The 25382-nt window shown below is 39.5% G+C and overlaps 1 protein-coding gene across 3 annotated transcripts in view; it reads left to right on the top strand.

Moving 5' to 3' along the window:
- Positions 1-25382, top strand: part of RPGR (retinitis pigmentosa GTPase regulator) — a 61965-nt gene that overhangs the window by 21653 nt on the left and 14930 nt on the right. Inside the window, exons 11-16 of one of the 3 annotated variants that reach the window (XM_032620092.1) lie at positions 307-478; positions 8431-8528; positions 8911-8976; positions 11399-12346; positions 22546-22689; positions 24729-24786. In XM_032620092.1, the coding sequence (XP_032475983.1) occupies positions 307-478; positions 8431-8528; positions 8911-8976; positions 11399-12346; positions 22546-22689; positions 24729-24786 (1486 nt within the window). Of the gene's footprint in view, positions 1-306; positions 479-8430; positions 8529-8910; positions 8977-9047; positions 9072-11398; positions 12347-22545; positions 22690-24728; positions 24787-25382 lie in introns of all 3 variants that reach the window. The other 2 variants (XM_032620091.1, XM_032620090.1) reach the window with 2 other exon arrangements.

The following is a 25382-nucleotide window of genomic DNA, read 5'->3' as shown; positions in this document are numbered from 1 at the left end:
AACTTTTTTTTTTCCGGGAAGGTAGAGCAAACACACACTTTTCCCCATCTTGTGAAAAACAGACTTCCAAATTGACAATTTAGAGCAACTTAGATACAGAGGCAACAAAACAAAACATTTTTGAGCCCTTGGGGATTATTAAAAAGTGAATGTTATAGGACATTGGCCAACTTTGAAGTCTCTCTCTTCAATATTTTTAGCAACCTCAGGGTGGTTTATATCAATATTAAGTATATAACATTATCTAACAGTTTATTTAACCTATTTGTTTTTTTTTTTTTTTTTTTTAACCTATTTGTTTTAAAGGAGAAATCTCCAGACGGTATTCAAACGACAGGAACACTACCTCCAATTGCAGGGACTCTCGTACCACCTGTTTGTTTTTCGCCTCATTCAGTTCCTTTCTGTATGTCTACAACTAATCTACTAGAGAAGAGGATGCCTGATAAAGAGGGCCCTATGCTGCCAGTGGAACCAGGTAACAGTTGATGCTCTGCCTTCTCTCAGAAGAAATGTACCATTTATTCCATTGTTTTCATGTTCCTCTTAAGCTGTTTTCTCGAACTAAATTGCTTTCTTCCTAGTTAGAGACTGACATCTCTCATGTGAACTCAAATCCAAGAATACTCTTACTAATAGAAAGCATCTTTGGTGACCTTAAAAATCCCATGTAATGACAGCAGCATATTTTTATAAAGCAGTGTATAACATGCATATCACCTTCTCTTACAATATCTTCTTTAAACCCAGAAGCAACTCCATGAAATAGGTGGGAGTTATATTCTTCATTTTTGTATATGAGAAAAGCAAGGCTTGAAGAGATTGAGTGACTCAGGTCACTCAGTTTTATAAGTGAACAGGATTTGAATGCAGGTCTTGTAGACCTATGTGAAGTTCTGCCCTTAGGCAATATAGCCTTGTGGTTAAGAGCATGGGATGTAGAGTCAAATTGATCTGGGATCCGATGCCAGCTTTCACATTTATTAACTATGTGACTGGCTTTGGGAAAGTTACTTAATTTCTCTACACCTCAGTTTCCATATCTTTGAAATAACTTTAATAATACCTACTTTAGAGAGTTCATGACAGTTAAATGAGATAAGGCATATAAAATACTTAGCATTGAGCCTAGCACCCCCAGAAACCGCTTCATAAATATAGGCATAGTTATTATTAACCCCACTGCCTACTAGATACAGATTTCATGTTTTAAATTGTAATTCCAGCTCTTTAGCCATTATACACCTCTTCTAAATAGTTTTGTTTACAGACATTTGTGTATCTTAGGAGTATGTTTCTGTTACTACAGGGCATGTACTCAGATGATAGGGGCAGAACAAGAAACTAGGGTAGGAAATCAGAGTAAGCAGTAGGTTTGGAATTAAGAAGAAAATCTGGGCATCTGGGATTAAGAACTGTGGCACAGATAATTTTAATATCTTTGGGCTCAGGAACCTAGATAAAAGGTTGAGGTAACAAAGGATCAGGAACTCAGTCAAGAATTGTGGGCCATGGGAATGGAATGTTGTCTACATCTAAGACCTTGATAATGAGCTGGGTTTCCTACATCTCACCCACAAATTCTGTATGTTTCCTTTGGAGATAGGAATCACTGGTGCTCTTCATCCCTGTACATGGGAAAAGTAGATTCTGGCAACAGTGTGTGCAAGAAAAAGAGAAGTTTATGGTTTGGGACAAGTTGTTTCCCACTTCAAGAGATTTGAATGTGAAGATAGAACTTTGTAGCTAGAGCAAAAGGAAAAGCCATCCCATATCTTTTTGTGACTGTTTGCTAAAACCAACTTAATAAAAATATTTTGAAAGTTGTATCCAACATATAATGTGACTTTTTATAAATTATTAGCAGGCTTCAGTGAAGGAGTGAAGGAGGTCAGGGAAGACATGACTGAGGAAGTGACATTTAAGCTAAAACATACAGGATAAAAAGTAGCCACACAAAGAGAGATGTGTATATTACAGGCAAAGAAAATAATGTAGGTAAAGGTTTGGAAGCAGTTTATAGGAAAAGGAAAGAAGATCACTGGGCTCAGAGAGTGAGGGAAAAGGCAGGACCAGATGATGTTGGAAAAAGAGACAGCAGAAAAATATCCATGGGTTTATAGGCCATGAGAGGCCTATTTGATTTGAGTGTTTCTCTTAAGTGTAATAGAAAGTCATTAAAGGGTTTTAAATAGTGGAGTGATGTGCTCCAGTGCCATTTATATTTTAAGATGATCACTTTTGCCGGTGTGTGGATGTAGGGGTGCCAGACTAGAGGTAGGAAGAATACTTAAGAGCCTTTTGCAAGAGATGATGGTGTTTGCAGATTTGAAATACATTTTAGTCATAGAACAACTGAACTTGCTCGTTAATGGGTCACACATAGATGTGTAGGCAGGAGGATGGTCGACCGCTTTGAGGAAAAAAATTAAAAATTGAGCTTGAGATACCCGTGAGACATCCAAGCAGAAATATCAAGCAGGCAGTTGAAAATGAAAGAATAACATTCAGAAGATAGGTGTGGACTAGAGACAGAAATTTGAAAAACGTCAACATAGAGATGGTATTGATAATCCAGGGAAGTTGGTGAAATCACCTATTAGAGAGTAGAGTAGCAAGAAAAGAGGGCCCAGGATTTAGCCCTGAGAATGTCTAACACTTAGAGGGGAGGAGAGGAAGAGCCCACAAAACCACCTTCCCCAGCCTCATCAGCCAGTAGGGTAGGAGGAGGGACATGAGGAGGGAGTAGGGTCGTGAATTCAAAGTACCGCTCAAAGGTCAAGGAAAAGGAGTTCAAAGAAGCATCCATGGATTAAGCATCATGGAGATTTTTGGTGATCCTGACGAGCAGTTCCAGGGAAAGATCAGGACAGAAGGCAGAGTGTTAAAAGTTGAGGCATGAAGGGGAAATGAGGACGTGAAGAGGAGATAGAGTGTGTAGATAGTTCTTTTGCCTATTTTGGTCCTGAAGAGGAGCAGAGAAATGGGCTGGCAGGAGAGGGAGATGTGGACTCAATGGGAAATACTAGAGCATGTTTGTGTGCTAATGCAGGGGTCCCCAAACCTTGGGCCACGGACTGATTCAGGTCTGCAGCCTGTTAGGAACCAGGCCTCACAGCACAGCAGGAGGTGAGCGGCAGACGGCGGGCAAGCAAACAAGCTAGCAAAGCTTCATCGGCTGCTCCCCATCGCTCGCATTACCGCCTGAACCATCCCCCCACCCCCGGCCCGTGGAAAACCTGTCTTCCACAAAACCGGTCCCTGGTGCCAGAAAGGTTGAGGACCTTGGGGACCGCTGTGCCTAATGGACATGAGCCAGTAGTCCCAAGAGAGATTGGTAGCACACGAGAGAGAGGATATGACCAAAGGTGCAAAGCTCTTGAGAAGACAGGAGGGGCTGGCATACAGAGCAGTATTTGTTAAGAGGAAAGACACATCCTACATTTTAACAGGAAAATGTAGGTGAATTTGTACATTTGTTGGTGAGAAGATAAAGCAGATCACCTCTGACGACTTCTATTTTCTCAGTCAAGTATAAGGCCAAGACCATGAGCTTAAATGATATACTATCTATTTTCCAAACCTCCTTTTTCTGCCATCTCCAATCTCTCCTGCTTAGTACTTTTCTATTTTAATCTCCTTCAGGTGCACTTTAGTTCCCATCTGCTCCAATGTCTTCAGAGGATACCTAATATTTTTTTTAAATAAATGTAAATTTCCCCATGTAACTCCCACCTGCTTTTCTAGCTTCATCTCTCAGCAGCCTTTTTCTTATAACCTTCATTTAGGTCTCGAGTCTGCAGGCTGTGGCCCATGGGTCAAATCTGGCCAGCAACCGGTTTTTTTGGTTTTTTTTAACGTCTTTACTGGAGTATAATTGCTTTACATTGCTTTGTTAGTTTCTGCTATATAACAAAGTGAATCAGCTCTACGTATACTAATATCCCCATATCCCCTCACTCTTACATCTCCCTCCCACCCTCCCTATCCAGCTCCTCTAGGTGGTCACAGAGCACCGAGCTGATCTCCGTATGCTATGCGGCTGCTTCCCACTAGCTATCTATTTTACATCTGGTAGTGTATATATGTCCGTGCCACTCTCTCACTTCGTCCCAGCTAACCCTTCCCCATCCCCGTGTCCTCAAGTCCATTTTCTACGTCTGCATCTTTATTCCTGTCTTGCCCCTAGGTTCTTCAGAAACTTTTTTTTTTTTAGATTCCATATATATGTATTAGCATAGGATCTTTGTTTTTCTCTTTCTGACTTACTTCACTCTGTATGGCAGCCTCTAGGTCCATCCACCTCACTACAAATAACTCAATTTCGTTTCTTTATATGACTGAGTAACATTCCATTGTATATATGTGCCACGTCTTCTTTATCCATTCATCTGTCAATGGACACTTAGGTTGCTTCCATGTCCTGGCTATTGTAAATACAGCTGCAATGAGCATTGTGGTACATGACTCTGAATTATGGTTTTCTCAGGGTATATGCCCAGTAGTGGGATTGCTGGGTTGTATGGTAATTCTATTTTTAGTTTTTTAAGGAACCTCCATACTGTTTTCCATAGTGGCTGTATCAGTTTACATTCCCACCAACAGTGCAAGAGGGTTCCCTTTTCTCCACACCCTCTCCAGCATTTATTGTTTGTAGAACATTTGATAATGGCCATTCCGACCGGTGTGAGGTGATACCTCATTGTAGTTTTGATTTGCATTTCTCTAATGATTACTGCTGTTGAGCATCCTTTCATGTGTTAGTTGGCAATCTGGATATCTTCTTTGGAGAAATGTCTATTTAGGTCTTCTGCCCATTTTTGGATTGGGTTGTTTCTTGTTTTGTTATCGAGCTGCATGAGCTGCTTGTAAATTTTGAAGATTAATCCTTTGTCAGTTGCTTCATTTGCAAATATTTTCTCCCATTCTGAGGGTTGTCTTTTGCTCTAGTTTACGGTTTCCTTTGCTCTGCAAAAGCTTTTAGGTTTCATTAGGTCCCATTTCTTTATTTTTGTTTTTATTTCCATTTCTCTAGGAGGTGGGTCAAAAAGGATCTTGCTGTGATATATCTCATAGAGTGTTCTGCCTATGTTTTCCTCTAAGAGTTTGATAGTGTCTGGCCTTACATTGAGGTCTTTAATTCATTTTGAGTTTATTTTTGTGTATGGTGTTAGGGAGTGTTCTAATTTCATTCTTTTACATGTAGCTGTCCAGTTTTCCCAGCACCACTTACTGAAGAGGCTGTCTTTTCTCCATTGTATATTCTTGCCTCCTTTATTAAAGAAAAGGTGACCATATGTGCGTGGGTTTATCTCTGGGCTTTCAATCCTGTTCCATTGATCTATATTTCTGTTTTTGTGCCAGTACCGTACTGTCTTGATTACTGTAGCTTTGTTGTATAGTCTGAAGTCCGGGAGCCTGATTCCTCCAGCACCGTTTTTCTTTCTCAAGATTCCTTTGGCTATTTGGGGTCTTTTATGTTTCCATACAAATTGTGAAATTTTTTGTTCTAGTTCTGTGAAAAATGCCAGTGGTAGTTTGATAGGGATTGCATTGAATCTGTAGATTGCTTTGGGTAGTACAGTCATTTTCACAGTGTTGATTCTTCCCATCCAAGAACATGGTATATCTCTCCATCCGTTGGTATCATCTTTAATTTCTTTCATCAGTGTCTTATAGTTTTCTGCATATAGGTCTTTGGTCTCCCTAGGTAGGTTTATTCCTAGGTATTTTATTCTTTTTGTTGCAGTGGTAAATGGGAGTGTTTGCTTAATTTCTCTTTCAGATTGTTCATCATTAGTGTATAGGAATGCAAGAGATTTCTATGCATTAATTTTGTGTTCTGCTACTTTATGAAATTCTTTGATTAGCTCTAGTAGTTTTCTGGTAGCATCTTTGGGATTTCCTATGTATAGTGTCATGTCATCTGCAGACAGTGACAGCTTTACTTCATCTTTTCTGATTTGGATTCCTTTTATTTCTTTTTCTTCTCTGATTGCTGTGGCTAAAACTTAACACAACTATGTTGTGTAATAGTGGTGAGAGTGGACCACCTTGTCTTGTTCCTGATCTTAGAGGAAATGCTTTCAGTTTTTCACCATTGAGAATGAGGTTGGCTGTGGGTTTGACATATATGGCCTTTATGATGTTGAGGTAAGTTCCCTCTATGCCTACTTTCTGGAGAGTTTTTATCATAAATGGGTGTTGAATTTTGTCAAAAGCTTTTCCTGCATCTACTGAGATGATCATATGGTTTTTCTCCTTCAATTTGTTAATATGGTGTATCACATTGATTGATTGCAAGAATCCTTGCAATCCTGGGATAAATCCCACTTGATCATGGTGTTTGATCCTTTTAATGTGCTGTTGGATTCTGTGTGCTAGTATTTTGTTGAGCATTTTTTTATCTATGTTTTATCAGTGATATTGGCCTGAAGTTTTCTTTTTTTGTGACATCTCTGTCTGGTTTTGGTATCAGAGTGATGGTGGCCTCGTAGAAGGAGTTTGGGAGTGTTCCTCCCTCTGCTATATTTTGGAAGAGTTTGAGAAGGATAGGTGTTAGCTCTTCTCTAAATGTTTGATAGAATTCACCTGTGAAGCCATCTGGTCCTGGGCTTTTGTTTGTTGGAAGATTTTTAATCACAGTTTCAATTTCAGTGCTTGTCATTGGTCTGTTTATATTTTCTATTTCTTCCTGGTTCAGTCTTGGAAGGTTGTGCTTTTCTAAGAATTTGTCCATTTCTTCCAGGTTGTCAGCCACCGGTTTTTATAAAGTTTATTAGAAGCCAGTCACGCCCATTAATTTATGTATTGTCTGTGGCTACTTTCACATTTCAGTGGCAGAGTTTGCATAATCAGGACAGAGACTGTATGGCCTCAAAGCCTATAACGTTTAACATGTGGCCTTTGACCGAAAAAGGTTGCTGACCCCTGATTTTAATCAAACTGAGCTCTTCGCAGTCAGACTGAGTGGAAAGGCTGTGAAGTCAAGGCAGACTTGAGATTGACACTTGACACCAGAAGAGTCACTGAACCTTAATTTATTCATTTGTGAAATGGGGATATAACACTTAGCTCTCTTATTGTCATGACATTAACCTGACATGTATAAAAGCATACGTTCCAAGTACACGGTAAGCCTTCAACACAAGCCATTCCACAGCTTCTTTTAGCACTAGGCTTATTTTCTTCCCCATCCACCTCCATCTCTGCCTCTCCGAATTCTACTTATCCATCACTCGCTGTAACTCCTTAGTGAAACATTTCCTGATTCCCAACATTTGGATGTGATTTCTCATTCCCCTATGTAATATGTTTTGTATTCCCTTCTAGACTATAAGTTCATTAAGATTTAGTAGTTACTTAAGTTGGTATCTCCTACATAATACCTCGCATGGAATAAAGACAGACTATTTGTTCATTTGAATTGAATGAATTTACAAGGGAGAGATCACTGTGGACTGGCATTTTTAGTGAAGACTTCATTAAGGAGCTCCTCTCAAATAAGTATATGTGTGCTACATGGGGGTATGGTAATTGAGAAAAATGTAAGGTCAAATAAAGCTTGTAACTTTTAATTATCTTCTTTATGATGTAATAACCTTGCAGTTTTCTATAAAAGTTTCCAGGTCCTTGTGCTAGTTTTCTGTTGCTACATAAGAAATGATCCTAAAACTTAGGTTAAAACAACAAACATTTACTATCTCACACATTTTCTCAGGGTCGAGAATCCAGGAACAGTCTAGCTGAGTGGTTCTGGCTCAGGGTATTTCACGTAGTTGTAGTCACATTGTCAGATGGGGCTGCAGTCATCTGAAGGCTTGACTGAGTCTGGAGGATCCTCTTTCAAGCTCACTCACGTGGCCATCAGCAGGAGGCTTCACTCCCTCAGCACATGGGCTTCTCCCTGGGGATGCTCACGACATGGCTTCCAAGAAAGTGTGTGTGTGCGCGCGCGAGAGAGAGCGAGCGAGAGAGGGAGAGAGAACTGAGACATAAGCCACAATAGCATCACAATTATATCTGCTTTTTTTATTGGCCATACAGACCAACCTGGTAAAATGTGGAAGGGAACTCCACAGAGGTATGCATAGCAGAGGATGTGGGTTGTTGGGGATCTTTTTGGGGTCTAGCCATCACAGTGCTTGATACCGGGGTAGTATTTACCCCAAAAGAATAATGTTTGCCTGTTCACATGAATGAAGCAATTGTTATCTCATCAGTGTCAGAGTTTTTAAATTTTCAAAAAGATTTTAAAACCTGTTATCACTGTGAATGAACTCTGTTCAGTTCCCTTAATAGGAGGTTTAAGGACCTTTAGTAAAATTATAACTGTACTTTTATATTACAGAATAATTTCTGTTTATTGTCTAGTTGTCTTTCACTTTTCTGTTGAAATCTTGTTTTCTCTTCTCTCTTTTAATCATTCAGATTATTTTCAACGTAAAATAACCAAAGGGAAAGAGACAGACAGTTTTTCAGCAGAGGATTCAGAAAGCCTTGGAGAAACTACTGATGTCTTAAATATGGTAATGGTTTTCCTATTTATGTGATATAGATATAAGTTCCTCATGTATTTGTATGTGTATGTCTGTGTATATGTATGTCTACTTCCTAAGCCGTTATATACATAGAAAAGCTTTTGTTTTTGTTTTGGTTTCATTCATTATTTTAAAATCAGCTTTATTGAGGTATAGGTTACATACAGTAAAATTCATTTCAACTCTCACATTATTAGTATGCAATTGAGAGTTGATTATATGACTATATGAACTGTTTTGTGTTAATTTCATTTATATATTTTAAAAAATCAATATACATATATATAAATATATAATCATATGTATAAAAATATAATCATATATCTAGTCTTCATTCTTTTTAGAACATATTTTTTAAAATTTATTTCAGACACATATGATGAGCCTGAATTCCAATGAAAAATCATTAAAATTATCACCAGTTCAAAAACAAAAGGTATAATATAGAGAGTTATTTTCACTATGATGGGTAAGAATACTTTAAATTATTTATATTTTTCTTGAAAGGTTTCTGGAAAGAACACAAGAAAGGTAAGCATTCACTTACTTTAGGATTTAAAAGACAAGGATACAATATATAGAGCCTCAATTTGGGCTTGTTCTGTTGGTGTGTATTTTCTGTGATGCAACAAGAGTGGCGGAATGTCACTGCCGAAATTTGCTCTTTGGAATCACTAACAAGTGACGATAGCCATACTTTGTTACCGTCAAGGCAAAAGATTTTTATCACAGTTCTTAAGTGTTGGAAGAGGCTACTGTCTATGAGTGCCTCTCACACTTTGGTTGAGTATGACTTTGGGTGAGTTACCTTGCTGACCTTACAGGATGATATTAACATCTTTTCTAGTTCTAAAATTTTGTGGGTTTAGTTGAGATATTTGGTAATTGCTTTTACAATGTTTGGAATAGGCATTAATTTATCAAGGAATTGGTAGCATAAAAACAAGATTAAACATTTGGAAATTAGTCAGAAACTATGCGTGGGTGATAAAGAGAGACCTTTAATGAATAACAAATGAATAGCAAGAGGAAGGAATATTCTGGTTTTCACAACCCTGGAGAGATAAAGGCCTGTCCTGAAGTCATTTGCTTTTCCTGGCTTTAAGGACCAGTGATGTGAAAGGATGAAGAGTTGAAGATTAGAAAAGTAAATTAGAGAAATGTAAGTTGAAGGATGAAGGCTGCAGAAAACATTTAATTTCTATTTCAAGTGCCTTTGCCACATTGTTAAAATAAAAGTCCTTAAAATCAAAGTCACTGAAATCCAAGAGAATCTTGCTAAATTATAAAAATTTAGTGCCAATCCTCATTAGTCCTATCTATATTTTACTGAGAGCCATGGTGAATAACAGCATTCTTTTTGCATATGGGAGAGCTTTTCTCCTAACACAGTTATGGAAGCTCAGTGACTGACTGATCTATTGACTTGACTATACTTCCAAGCAGACATCTTTTGTATGTCTTTCCTTCCTCTTAGACTCTGGGCTCTGCCTCTTCTGTGCTGCTTTATTGTGCTAGGCACATACATTTAGAAGTTATTTCTGGCAGCTGGGCCTCTGTCTCTCTTAGGGCTCTTGAAAGAATCATGACTTTTTAAAGAAGACACCTAGAACAAACAGAAAAGGAAAGCACTTTCTTTTAAACTGACATGTATTTTATACTTCACATAGTCCTTTTAAGTGGAGGCCCTACCAAGCCTAGGTATTTTTAGTGAATAGAAAAAGATTTATTATAGTATTTTTTATATATTAATTTTTAACTTGTGCTGTTTTAATAATTTACTTAGCGAAAAATGACCTCTTCCTAGGCCTAGCACTCGTCACAATTTATAAAACTTGATTTAGTGATGTTTTACTATCTAGAGGCCCAAATTCATTGACTGTTTCAATACATTAGCTTGTAGAATTTAGGTCAGCAATTTGATTTTTGCCTTATTTTGTCCAGCAGGAAATGAATTTCATATTCTTAATGTATCATCAAAATCTCAATGTTTCATTATATGTTTTTTATAAAAGTTTATAAAGTTTTTATAAAATCTTATATTTTACCTTAAGTATTTTTTCTCATAGTGTTTTTTATATATGCAAATTATTATAATTAAAGAATATAGTAGATAAAAGGAAGAGGGTCAAAAATTTGAGAACTCAAAGGATTTTGTTTAGAAAAGAAAAATATTAATTATTATCTAGTGTATTGATAAAAACATTTCATTTGTAGTTGTTGTTGTTTTTTGGGGTTTTTTTTTGTATTTTGGCCGCGGCATGTGGGATCGAACCTGGGCCTCTGCAGTGAAAGCGCCAAATCCTAACCACTAGGCCACCAAGGAACTTTCTCATTTATAGTTTTCATTTTAGATTTTTTTCTTCTAGAAATAAGCTATTCATTATTTCAAATTTTTAAAAATTTCATATTTTCTTTAATTTTGAGAATTTCATGGAATCAAAAGACCAATCAAAATTTGACAAAACGATAGGAAAGGTAGAAAACCATACATTTTTTAGCAATATTTTGCAAAATCAGTCTGGAAATATATTTAAGAATTGATTCAGATTAAGAAAAGGGGCAGAGAATAAATATTGATGGTACTGTGCATAATGGCAAAGTTAAGGCAGGTGGTAAATTTGAAAGTTAAACACAGATAAATGTTACTAAATCAAAATTAGATGTTCCACAGACTTAGAGAGTGGCATAAATTATCCCCCCAAAGAACCCAAAATCTGAGCAAAATGTCTGATAAAACTGGGCATTTTTATTCTAGTGAAATTTATAATAATGTAGAATCTTGGCAGTATTTTATAATAGATAAGTTACCTTTGTCAACTAATAGTAGTATGACGATTACTTGAAAAAATTTACAGAAACAAGAAACAATTGAGAAACTGAAGCAGCATACAGCTCATACCGAAAATGGCGGTAGTAATGAATATGAAAGTGAAGAGATGTCCAAAAAGATGAAAGAAGGGAAAGCGTATAAACAACTTTTGGCAAAAGGAATGTACATGATGCAAGCAGCTGTGACTATGGAAGCATTTTCAGATGAGGACGTAGGTAACAACTCAGGCCAGCAAAGGCCTCAGGCCAACACCAGTGCAGAGAGTTTGCAAAAAGGGATATTTAGACATGAAAATAAGCATGGTGCCTATCCACTTAAGAGTAAGGAAATAGAAAAGGAAAGTGATGAAGGACAAAGTCAGAAGGATTCAGAAGTGGAAAAAATAGTCTCTGAGAAGGAAACTGGTCTGGTGAAAATGACAGGTCTGAATGATATAAGAAAAAGTGAAGAGAATAGAAGAAATACTGATACATTCCTTGACGACTTACCAAATAGAGACATGAATATTGAGGATGAAGAAAATAAAAACTTTGTTAAGGAAAGTAAAAGTAACAAGCGAGATATGATCTTTGACAGTGAAAGAGAATCTATGGAGGAGCCAGACAGTTACTTGGAAGGTGATAGTGAAAGTCAGCAGGGTACAGCTGATGGATTCAAGCAGCCTGAGTCAATAGAATTTAGCAGTGGAGAGAAAGAGGATGAAGTGGAAACTGACCAAAACTTGCGGTATAGCAGAAAATTTATTGAACAAGGACATGAGGAAGAGATCGAACACAGAATGTCCAAATACATGGCAAAATATGGTTTTAAGGGTGACCACATATCAGACACCCCAGAGGAGCAGGAAGGAGAAGATGATTCAGAAGGAAGTGGAAAAGAGGAGCAAGAGATAGAGATAAGTGAGGAGGTGCCTGGAGAAAAAGAGGAAGAGGAAGCAAAGTTCCTGTCAGATGACCTTACAGACAGAGCAGAGGTGAGTGAAGGCGAGGGAAAGCCAGGGGGAGAGGCAGAGCACGTGCCTGAAGGTGGAGGTGAGGGAATCGGGAAGGAGGGTAATTCAGGAGTGGAACAGAGGAGTGGAACAGGAAGTGAGGAGGGGGAGGAGGAGAAAGACAAGGGAGGAGGAGAAATGGAGAGCCTGAGTAAGGGAGAGGAAGACCTGAAAGAGGAGGAGGAATGGGAGCAAAAGGAGAGGGAACAGGGCCATCAGGAGGAAAGAAACAAAGGGCCGGAGGAAGGGGAAGGGAGCGAGCAAGCAGGGGGGGAAGGAGAGGAGGAGGAAGGCAAGGAGGAAGAGGGGGGAGAAGACAGAGAAGGAGAGGAGAAGAGAGAAGGGAAAGAGGAAGAAGAGAAAGGAGAGGGGGAGGAAGTAGAAGAAGGGGAGGGGCAGGAAAGAGAAGAGGAAGGGCAGGAAGAAGAGGGGGGAGAGGAGGAGGGAGAGGGAGGAGAGGAGGAAGTAGATGAGCAGGAGGGAGAAGGGGGAGCGGAGGAGGGAGGAGAAGAAGGAGAGGAGGAAGGAGATGGGGACGGAGAGGGGGAAAGAGAGGGGGAGGAGGAAGGAGGAGAGGGAGAAGGAGAGGAGGAGGAAGGAGATGGGGACGGAGAGGGGGAGGAGGAAGGAGGAGAGGGAGAAGGAGAGGAGGAGGAGGGAGAGGGAGAAAGAGAAGAAGGGGAGGAGGAGGAAGGGGAGGGAGAGGGGCAGGAAGCAGACAGGGAGGGAGAAGAGGAGGGGGAAGAAGGAGAAGAGGAAGAAGAAGAGGGGGAGGAGGAAGGAGGAGAGGAGGAGGGAGAGGGGGAAGGAGAAGGGGAGGAGGAGGTAGGAGAGGAGGAGGGGGAGGGAGAAGAGGAGGGGGAAGAAGGAGGAGAAGAGGAAGAAGGAGAGGGGGAGGAGGGGGAGGAGGAGGAAGGAGGGGAGGAGGAGGAAGGAGAGGAGGAGGGGGAGGGGCAGGAAGCAGAGGGGGAGGGAGAAGAGGAGGGGGAAGAAGGAGGAGAAGAGGAAGAAGGAGAGGGGGAGGAGGGGGAAGGAGAGGAAGAGGGAGAGGGGGAAGTCAAGGAAAGGGAAAAGAAGGAGGGGGCAGCGAGGGAGAGGAAAGAGGAAGAAAACAGCAAGAAAGAAGGGGAGAAGGAAGAAGAGGAGGATGATGAGGAAGAGGAGGGAAAGTACCAGGAGAGAGGCAATGAAGAAAGTGGAAGGCAGGGAAGGCAGGGTGGAGGAAGAGAATCCAGCAAAGGGAGCAAGATGAGAGGATCTGTGAAATATGACAAAGATAAAACATATCCAGAAAAGTTTATTACTAACAGGGAAGGAAAGGGGAAAGAGCATGAAGTACAGAGGTTCAAAATGCCAGTGCAGTCAAAACAATTCTCAGAAAATGGGCCACCAGGTTCCAAAACATTTTGGAATAATGTATTACCACATTATTTGGAATTGAAGTAACAAACTTTAAATTGGACCTGATTATGTCCAGCCAAACAACTTGAACACATTATGAAGGATAGGCACTCATTCTGTTATATTGATTTTATGTCATGGTTACCTTACCTGTGGTACAGTAGAAACTGATAAAGATAACTTGAGGCACTGGTAAATTTTGGTTTCTCTTAAACTAATATTTTGGTGTATTTTCCCCTGAATTATAAATATATAAGTAGAAAATATCAAAAGATCATAGTATATAATTAATATTATTATTCCTCATTAAAGACAGTTTTAGGAAACGAGTATATTGTAAAAGTATTTTGTGTATACAAGTAAGTCCCTTTAAAAATGGCACAGATCTTTAAGGGTTATAAAAACGTCTAATTTCTTATAAGTATGGTAGCATAGTTTTTTCAGTCTATGATTACAGTTTCCCTACCGTATAGAATAATTTTATAAGAATGGGTGGTATTCTAAAGCTAAAATGAGGAATTCACATTTTTTAAAAAAGTAGTGCTGTCTTTTTACCTTTTATGTGTCCTTTTTGCAGCAATCTACAAAGTGACAGCTGGGTTCAGAGCTTAGACTCTAATGTCTCTTTTAGTTACTGTTTGGTAAATGACAGAATATCTAATGAAATGGGGATGAACGTATATTGTAAAAGTGTGAAAAACTTTAAGTATTTATTGCCAAGCAAAGCTACTCTTTGGGCTTCAGTTTCCTTATCTGTAAAATAGAATGGATTAGATGATATGATAACTGTTAGCCCCTTGTAACTCTTAGGTTCTTTCATTCTAACGTGTTTGTTATTTGCATAAGAAAATTTTTTAAGGAAAAAAATTATACTTTACAATTAATCTAGTTTTCCATGAAATGTTCTTTACTCTTAAAAAATTATGACACCTTTAGTGTCTTTTGTCTTCTGTAATTCTGTGCTTCTAAACTCCTATCATTTCTGAGCTTTCACTGTACTGTCAGACCTTCATTCCCAGTACTGCCATTCCCAGTGTCTATTACTTACCTTCAATGTATTCTTCATTCACTCTTCTGTAATTCTCTGTTTGCTGTTTGTCAGAATGTTTCAAGTAAAATAAAAATTAAATGTATACAGTCAGTAGTTGTCTGTGAAAAGAGAAACTAATATTAGATATTGAATTTTAGAGAGGCTAGATTTCCACTAGAGTAATTCCATTGTATGTAGTGCAGCTAGTTTGTTTCATTATTGTTTATTCATAGCTTTCCTTCCCCAGTCCTTTCTATATCTTAGACATGAGGAATTTCTTATACTTACTTTTATCAAGGAGGATTGTGATGGTAAACATCCTATGAATTTTGTGTAGTTGAATTCTTTGCACATTTGATTTTTCATGAGTGAGAAAGAATATGAGGAAAAAGACTAGGATAGGAAGTGAAGAAATTCCTAGGAGTAGTTATAAATTTTGTCTTAGCTGCAAGGCTCTCTGGTAGCTTCCACTGACTAACCAAATATACGGATTTGGCATTGCAGTATTCTAGCAAATTCTACCACATTCATTAGTGTTAGTAGAATTGAATTAATACTTCGATTAAAATGTATGTGCTGTGTTGTTAAATCTGGTGCAAAACGTGGTTATATTAGAAGTAGACTTAAGATTAAATAAGATGGATGACAGAAGTGGAGTTCATAAAGGAAAAACCTCCAAGGAGATGAGAAACTCTTAAACTCAAGTTAAAGGTATGGGCATTCATCTTCCACTGAAGAGATAATTAGCCAGCAATACTGAAATGATGTTCTTAAAATATGTGCATCTCAGAATTGAACCAGTCTAGATAACCAATTGTAAACAGCATTTCTTACCCATTTCTTCACATTTCCCTGGCCCCCAAAAATCTTTGTGCTCTTTTAGAAGCAGTAATTCATGCATGCCTGGTACTCTGGTCAAAAGAGCACCGGCCTAGTCATTTTCAGACCCAAATTAATAGTTGCTTAAGTAGATTGGAATAACTAGTTCCTCCTTTATTGTCCCCATCTGCTGGTTGATAATGCCTTTACTGTAGTTTATCAGTCACCATTTTTGAGGCAAGTGTGAGTTGTGTATGTAGAATCCATTGAATTACAGTTTCAAATGAGGACTCTGGCAGAAAAATAAGGTAAGCTACAAAGAAGTACCGCAGAAACATCTGCTGCTGCTGACCAGCAGCACTCCAGGTGAGTGCAATTGAAATGTTTTCTATTATTTCACTATAGAAATAAGTTTTCTGTATACATGTAGATTAAAAATAAAATGCTACCTCGGAGAAAGGTGCTGTAATTCCTTCCTTCATTCTTTCCATTGTGAAAGTTAAATGTGATATTATATGCCCAGTACCTGACACATAACTTATGGTTGGTACATATTATTCAGTCAACAAATATTTATGTACCAAGCACCAAAAAGAGAACAGAAGCTATCCCGAATCAGGTGGATCTCAAGCAGTGAGGGCTGCAGGAGCACAACTTCCTGTGCTCCTCTGACCTATCAGGGATGTTAGGTAGGTATAGATTTCGTGAAAGAACACCAGGTAAAAAGAGTTCCTATGACTCTGCCTTAACTGTTGCTTAACAGTGCCCTTATATTTCTTGACACCTCCATGTTATTAGCCAAGACTGCCCAAAGATAAAAATATGATTTGGAAACAAATCTATGGCTTTCCTCCATTAAATCCCTTAGTTAATAAGAAGAAAGTGCTTTTTGTAAAATATGGCTCCTGATCTCAAGGAACTCTTGGCTGTTTCTACAGGCTGACCGGAAAATTTACCAGCATGGTAGAGTGCTTCAAGGGTGGCACTTCAGCTGCCACTGGGAAAAACAAGGAAAGGGCTTCCGGGAGTGCTGGTGAAACTTGAACTGAGTCATGAAAAGTAAAACCTATCCAGGCAAAGAGGGGGCAGGGTGATGAGAGCCAGGCTGACAGAAGCCAGGAGAGTGTTTCCGTGTGACTGCAGCCTAGAGTATCCTTTGACCTGGATAGAGGGGCACAAGAGCTTCCGTGTTTGTAAAAGATGTTAAAAAAGAGTAAGATGATCACACTTGGGCTTTTGTAGCGTCATTCTGGCAGCAATATGGAGGGTGGATTAGAAGGGAACAGGACCAGGGTCAGTCAGAAGGCAGTTACAGTAGACCAGGCAGAGACTGAAGAGGGGCTGGACTAGGACAGTGGGATGGAGAGTTGCAGACCTGTATTACTGAGAGAGATTTGTGGATAGAATTGGAGAGCTTAGTAAGGATATGGAGCTTGGAGGGCGGTAAAGTCCAAGCTTTTCTTATTTCTGGCTTGGAAAATTGGGAAGAAAGAGTGCCATTCACGGAGACTGAGAACTGAGGAGTAGGGGCAGATTGAGGAGACTGCTTGGGGGCTTGTTGATCCAGGATATGTTCAGCAGGCAGATACATACACATTTGGGTTTGGAGCTCAGGGAAGATGCTGAGTATCAGCAGCTTATAAATGTAGTTAAAACTGTGGATTTGAATGAGAGGCAGCATTCATATTGTGAAAAGAGAACTGAAGAGAATTCAGGGAAACATCAGTAGGTAAGGGGAGGTTGAAAAAGGGAAGCCTGGGCTTCCCTGGTGGCGCAGTGGTTGAGAGTCCGCCTGCCAATGCAGGGGACGCGGGTTCGTGCCCCGGTTCGGGAAGATCCCACATGCCGCGGAGCGGCTGGGCCCGTGAGCCATGGCCGCTGGGCCTGCGCGTCCGGAGCCTGTGCTCCGCGGCGGGAGAGGCCACAGCATTGAGAAGCCCGCGTAACGCAAAAAAAAAAAAAAAAAAAAAGAAAAAGGGAAGCCTGAGAAGGAGGAAGGGTAAGAACACTTTCTAAGAAACAGAGGGGCCCCCAAAACCAAGGAAGAAGGAGCAGTGGAGGGCTGCAGAGAGGATCTGGGGCAGGGCCCACGTTGACATCAAAGAGTGAAGTCCAGGAAGTCCGCTTTTCAGAGACATAGAATCAGAACTAGGTTTTGAGAAATAAATATCAAAGAGCTCTACTGGCATATTTCTCAATTTAGGAAGGGAGATGTATGTTCCAGAGACTTTGCTGCTCTGGGGGGAAAAATTCTAAATTTTTATTTGCTGTTATTATATACAATGGTTACATAAGAATAGGGTATTGCTGAAGTGAGCTTATCAACGAAAAAGAGGAGTATGCAATGCTTTAAATATCTGTGGGTGGGGCGGGGTGGTGAGGAAACAACTCTGAGGGCAGCCATTATGGTCTGCAGATTATTTGGGCAGAGTTGGTTCAGAGCATGGGCTCTGTAGTCCAGTAGGGCTGAGTTCCAAACCCAGCCCTTCACTGATTAGCTGAGTGGACACCTGGAACGTTTTTTTTTTTTAACCTTTCTGAGTCTTATATCCCCCTAGTAAAGGGGGGGGTCTTTTGATACTTACGTTAGTTAACACATAGAACATGTTAGGGGTACTCAGCAAATGCTAACCTGCATCACTCTAGTTATCCTCTCTGATCATACCAAGTCGGGCACAGTGCTCCCCTCATGAATCTCCAAGTCACTGGCTGATGTGCATGAGTTTAACTTACTTTCATGTGCCTGTAAACCTTACTTTCGTTTAAATACAGCGTAGCAACCCCCCAAAAATTAGCTTATGGAGGTAGATCCATGGAAATGAAGTGGATAATGATAACCCTTAAATATGGGGTAGAGTGAAACTATCATTACACACCATACATGGGTCAAATACTGCCCCTCAACATTTGAACCACGACGAGAGGCTGATGGTACTCACATGGTTAGCCTAAATTTAGATGTTAGTGCTGTCACCGGACCACAGATTTCCCTCTGTATCCTAATGTTTTTATCACATAGTTAAAAAATAATTCACACATAAAGTGTAATCACGGATCATGCATTTGTTTAAGATAAAGAGGAAGATAAATCATCTAAGGAAAAGGAGGGGGAAAATAATAGAGTAAAACTGAAAACAAGAATAAAACTGTGAACCAGCAAGATGTTCTGTACCCTGAGCACTACATTCATTTTTGCAGGCCACTTATCAGAGTCAAACTGTAATATATTTGGTGATAAAAATACAGGATTAGGAATGAAGTAAGGGACTGGCACACAGAAAGAAGGGAAAGTTTAGAGATTATAAAGTAGTGTCATTAAGAAGTGAAGAATTGGAAGTCACAACTGGCAGCCCATGGGTGCAGTCTGGCCTGCAGACTTATTTTGTTTGGTATACATAGTGATTTTTTAAACATTTGAATCAGATGCCAACGTTGAAATACCAGGAGATTTTACATTGAAAAAATATTTTTCCGGACTTCTCTTGGAAAACCTGAGGGTCTAGGAATATCTTGCCCTGTGGCAACACTGGCCAGTAGCCCAGCTGAGGCCACCTCCCACTTCCCTGCCATCCAGGGGCTGCTCCTGACAGGCGTCCGCCTTCTTCCCTCGCTTGCTCTAGCTACCGGGCACCTGGCAGAGAATAAAGGGATGTGTATGAGAAGGTAGAGCAAAGAAGTGTACATTTTAAGTGAACTATTTTCTATTGATAAGATCTGGGACATGGCAAAAAGCATCCAAGCTTCTTGTTTTTTGACAGTCCTCAGTGCATACTTGGGATTCTTTTTATAGAATGGCCTTTATAAAATCACTTATATTTATATACAAGTACTTATTGTTTGCTCATATTATTTTCTCTGTAAACAATCTTTTTCATCTTGATACAAACCCTCCTAGGTAGGTGTTGCTAATGTCATTTTTCCATTTTACAGATAGACTGAAATACATTAAGTAGGTACCTTGCTCAGGCCAAGAGTAGTAGAGCAAGGCTTTGGAAAACAGTGTTTAGGTCTTTGTATTTAGTGCCCTTCCCACTCTCCACTCCTGCCTCAGTGATGTCTAGCGTAGTTAAAACTTGAACTTACATGTTAGCTCTTCTTGTCCTAAAAACACATATCTTGAAATTGAGATTTTAAAATATACACTTTCCACCCAATGACTTAGATATGAAGTTTTATGCTCTATTTAACTTGTTTGGAAAACATTTTCTACCCAGTGTGACATTGAGGCATGTCATGAATCCAGAATTGTAGCACAAAATTTTACACTTTATAGTCAACTTGAAAAAAAATTCTTTTGACGTTAATACATAGACAAGTATATATCTCATACATGTATAGCTCAATGTATTTTCCACAAACTGAACACACCCATATAGTCAACATCCAGATCAAGGAAAAGCACAGTTCAGCTCCCTAGAAGCTCCCCTTCAATCCCCTGCCAGCCATTTCCCATCCGCCACCCCCTCCAGGGTGACCACTAGGCAGACTTCTGATAGCAGCCTCTAGTTTTTAAAGCATACAATGTAGTTGTTTCTTAAGCAAACTGAAACCTCATGGGAACATTTGGTTTCTTGGTATTTCCCATAAGAAATGTAAAAAGTGTTGCCCTGGGCCAGACCAAAGACTGCAGCTCCCCATGCTGTGTCTGACCAATGAAATAAGGGTCCTTTGGTGGAAGCCAGGCCCATTCACTTCTTCGCTGGGGTCCTAACACCAGATGCACTTCCACTGACCACTCCAGATTACCTCTTTACATTATATGTGGTTCTGGTGACAAGAATGTATTTAAACTTTATCCTTTCTTTTTATAAAATGACAGTATTCTGCCAATCTCTCCTAAATTATTTCAGTTTGAAGGTAAGTGCTGTATGTGACTTAAAGTAGTTGTCCAGATATATGTAGATTAATTTTAAATGTGCTTAATTAAGTGCAAAGTGTCATGATTGATGATGTGATTTCTACTGCAGATGCCATTTTCTAAGAGCTTTCTCAAACTTTAGAAAGTGATATATTGTTGATATAGATTTACATGAAGTTAATGAGTAAAATTGTAGTTCATTATAAAAGAGATGTTTTGCTTATTTCTAAAATAAGCTATAACTCCATGTTTCTTTTTATAATAGCATGATATCCTATGGTTACATTACTACCTTAGTAAACTAGCACAACTGGAATTGACCCAGGTCCTAGATTTGCCAAACTGTCCAAGTAATGAGGACTTTGATAGACTACAGCTCGCTGACCCTCCCTCTGGGAGATAAGTGGGCAGAGTCTGAAATTCTCTGTCTCGGGAGCTCTGTTCTTTCTAGTTGGCCTTCATATATGTACATTTACGAATACATCTGTTTATCAGGCCTAAGTCTTAAATCTAGTAATCTTGCTTCCCGTTCCCTTCCAAAGTAAAATGATCTCTGATCATTTTAGCTACCCATAACGTGCATTTGGCTAGCCATGATATGTCACTTAGAGGGGAAATCATGCAGAAGAAAAAGAAAGCTTTAGAAGTTCTTGGTAAATGGTAGCTACCTTGTTGTTAACCCTACCCAACCTAAACATGTAGCACATCCTTTAATGTAACTCTCTACCCTGGTACCCTGTTCCCTTCTCCCACATTCCCCTCCTGAGTGCACTGCCTCATGACCTTGATTAACCTAAGTTAAGCCCTCCCAGAGTAACTTCTGAAACTCTTTCTTAAATCTCAAGGCTTCACTTGCAGATTGCTTGTCCTCAGTGGGAATGCTATTAGGCCATACCCTTAGTGCTGTTGGCCTGAGGATGCCACTTATATGTTTTACTAAGGTGTGAAATACAAACACGTTCTCTCCCTAGCCTGCACTCTCACAATTTGTATTTTTGCCAGAAAAAAAGGTGAGTTAATTATTAGAGACATTCTTTTCAAACCACCCAGTAAAGATTTTGTTGGGTGTCAGGCTTATCCTTAGCCAAATAGCCACTAGGAAGGTGACCATGAGAAGCTAGTTACAGTGTTGAAGGGATATAAAGGGCATATATGGTCTCAGGCAAATATGGTTAAGGTGAACTTTGTAAAAACATTCTTCAAGGGAGTGAATGGCACAGATTGCTTACTGTGTCACCTATTTTAGGGGTCATTATGCCTTTAGTGAAGTACATAAATGAAAAGCATAGGAAAAAATATCCAATAAAGAGTCCAGTCTCTTAATGATAATAAATAAGCAGTTTTCCACCCAAAATATGAAATGGCAAAAAAAAATCTCAGTATAGAATAAAGGGTAAAACTAGTATTTTCTGCCTTAATAAGCATTACATGATTTATTACCAGTCTATCAAATCCATAGACAGGCTGTTTTGTAATTTGGATTAGCTTGATAGGAGCCAGATGGACTAAGTTCTCCCTCTGTCTGGTTTTCCATCTGCTTTAAATAACCAAGAGCAAACAATTTAAAGTGCCTGTGTCCCTTTATCCTTTTCCCAGAATGTAAGTAATTATAATTACCTCTCTCTTGTGAATATTGGTGAATTGTACTTCTGAAGTGATTTTAAATCGTTATGTTTCGGAAAATGAACGTAATATATACATATGATTATGTTATAATGCTACAGTAGATAGAAAGCTTTTTAACTTCTCTAATATTTAAAAGCATTCTTTTGAGACAGCCCAGAAAGCATTTTGTTTTTCCATTTTAACCTTACCATAGGTGGTAAAAAGAACTTTGGGAACCCTAGTCATTGGAAATGTTAAAATAGAGTAACATGCATGAAATCCTTGGTAATATAGTAACTTGATATGCAGCATGGATTATTCAGTATTTTATTTCTTTGACTTTAATATTTGAATTCATAGTCTATATGTTCTTTGAGATGGTATAAATTGTTTATGACAGCAATATCAAATCTCTGTTTTTTAAAGAAGAAAATTTTAACTCTTCCCTGATCATCAATTTTGTCACAGGATCACGAATTTTCAGAAGATGATGAGCCAGAAGACGTGCATGAGGAAATTAAGGAATATCTAGAAGGCGAGAAGAAAGCTACAGGAGAAAATAAAAGTGTTCCTGCAGACGACCACAGTGAAACCGACAACTCAGTTAAAAAGGTATTGACAGCCATTGAAAAGGTATGATGATAAGTGCTTAAATCCCAAGACCCTGCCCAAGAGAAAGCATATGGGTCCCCTGGTCTCTGCAGAGGGCAGATTCCAGCTTCCTTGGAGAACAGAAATATTTCCATGAATAACTTTGTTCATGTGCTATTAGGACAAGCTTTGACAAATTTATGAATCAGACACCCTTTTTTCTCTAGCATTCTTTCCAGATTTCTTGGTAGCATTCTGTTCTTCAGATGAATGGAAATCAATTGATATGGGCCAGTTTAGTACACTCTTGAGAAATTAATGAAGAAGTTCAGCCCCAGGTCCTTGAAATGATAAAATTACAATGTTAGCAGCCCAGTACTAGTGGCAGAAATGAGATGTGTATGTGCACACATACGTGTGTATATTTACATGTACATGGACAAATAAAAGTTGTTCACAGCAGTGTTTGAGGTTGTGATCAGTTCTGCAGAGATGTGGTATAGAAGAAAGTATTCATAGGAGGAATGGGAGGAGGCCTCACTGAGGAAGAGAAAGTCATCCTGAAAGTGGAGCTAGGGATGCCAAAAACATCTCTTCCATTTGGCAGACAGAAGAGTGACCCTGCTAGGAGACGGTAGGTTTGAAATCATTCGTTTGCTAGCACTACTCTGGATTCATTTCAGAGGTATGGAATTCAGAAACCCAAACTGAATGATACTGTATTGATTCATTTTCATTTCATTTTTTGGACCTCTTGCAAAGAGCTCTGAGTTAATCCTGCCTTCTCATTGATGAAACACTATCATCACTGGTCTGTGCGAGGTGCTTCTCTCTTTATTTAAATTGATTCCCTTTGAGCCTCATTCCCCTTTTCCCTAACATAGCCAACCATTGAAACATGCTTGTCCTTTTATTTGAATGTGTAATTGTAAAACATGTGTTGTTGTTTTGTGTGTATTTTTTTTCAATTTACAAAATGGTATTGTGCTAAAGAGGTCATTCTCTTCCTTGCTTCCTTCTTTTTCCAAGACTCCTTCCTCTCACTGAGGAAAAAATATGTTCTAGCAGTTATTGTTTTCTTTCGGAGGGAGGGAACAATGGAACTTCCCTGGTGGTGCGGTGGTTAAGACTCCACGCTCCCAACGCAGGGGGCCCGGGTCCGATCCCTGGTCAGGGAACTAGATCCCACATGCAAGCCGCAACTAAGGAGCCCACATGCCGCAACTAAGGAGCCTGCCTGCCACAACTAAGACCCAGCACAACCAAATAACTAAATATTAAATGTTAAAAAAAAAGAGGGAGGGAAAGATTCTGTTTTATAAAGAACATTTATGAGTTCCAGTTATGGTGGTCCCTGAAATTCTTTAGCATAGGATTCATTAAACTCCAATTTGACATTATAAAATGTTGAGCTAATTCTTATACCAATTAATGTTCCTGAATCTTCTTTGAGTAGAATTCTTAAATATACAATTCTTGTTAATTATACGATGTTTTTTTTAAGGGAACTTTATTTATTTATTTATATTTTTTAAAATTTATGGCTGAACTGGGTCTTCGTTGCTGCACAGGCTTTCTTTAGTTGTGGCGAGCGGAGGCTACTCTTCATTGTGGTGCATGGGTTTCTCATTGCAGTGGATTCTCTTGTTGCGGAGCACAGGCCCTAGGCACATGGGCTTCAGTAGTTGTGGCACGAGGGCTCAGTAGCTGTGGCTCGCGGACTCTAGAGCGCAGGCTCAATAGTTGTGGCGCACAGGCTTAGTTGCTCCGCGGCATGTGGGATCCTCCCAGACCAGGGCTCGAACCCGTGTACCCTGCATTGGCAGGTGGATTCTTAACCACTGTGCCACCAGGGAAGCCCTAATCGTGCAATTTTAAGCTAGGAAAGACATTAGCAATCACCCAGCATCTAAGGCAGGAGTCCTGCAAAGGGAAGTAATTGTCACATGTTTATGTTGTTAGCTAGAGACTGACTCTAGAACGCTGCTTAAAACCAAGACTAGGTTTTCTAGCTCAGCACAAGTCTGTTTTTTATTATATTGTTTCTTTATTGTTTATAGGACACAAAAGCCAACCGAGAGGAACGGGCCATTCGTGAATACAGTGAAAATCCAAAAGGTGTGTGAGCACATTTGACTTCAAAAGCATACTTTTAAAAAGGCTAGATACAGGGCTTCCCTGGTGGCAGTGGTTGGGAATCCGCCTGCCGATGCAAGGGACGCGGGTTCGTGGCCCGGTCCGGGAGGATCCCACATGCCGCGGAGAGGCTGGGCCCGTGAGCCATGGCCGCTGAGCCTGCGTGTCCGGAGCCTGTGCTCCGCGACAGGAGAGGCCACAACAGTGAGAGGCCTGCGTACCGCTAAAAAAAAAAAGGCTAGGTATATAGAATACTACGTTCATATGTACATACAGATATTTATGCATATATGTGCTTTAACTAAAGAGTTATGACTTACACGTATGTATTCTGTTTTACACTTTTTATTGTCACATGACCCTCATAATAAGCTATGAAATATGTGACACAGGCTTATGTGTTCTCATTGATCACCACCACAGCTTCTTCATGGCTGCTCATGTGTCAGTGTTAAGTGGTTTAGAACAGCCTTTTTACTACTTTTTTTTTCAATCAGTATTATTAAATTGGGCTTTTGTCCCAGACCTTGATATATATGTCTGGTGAGCACTGCCAGACCCCATCGCTGATGTCCAGG

This window comes from Phocoena sinus, chromosome X, assembly GCF_008692025.1.
Source record: "Phocoena sinus isolate mPhoSin1 chromosome X, mPhoSin1.pri, whole genome shotgun sequence".
Lineage (NCBI taxonomy): Eukaryota > Metazoa > Chordata > Mammalia > Artiodactyla > Phocoenidae > Phocoena > Phocoena sinus.
The sequence above is the reverse complement of the archived record's forward strand: the minus strand, read 5'-3'. Positions and strand labels throughout refer to the sequence as shown.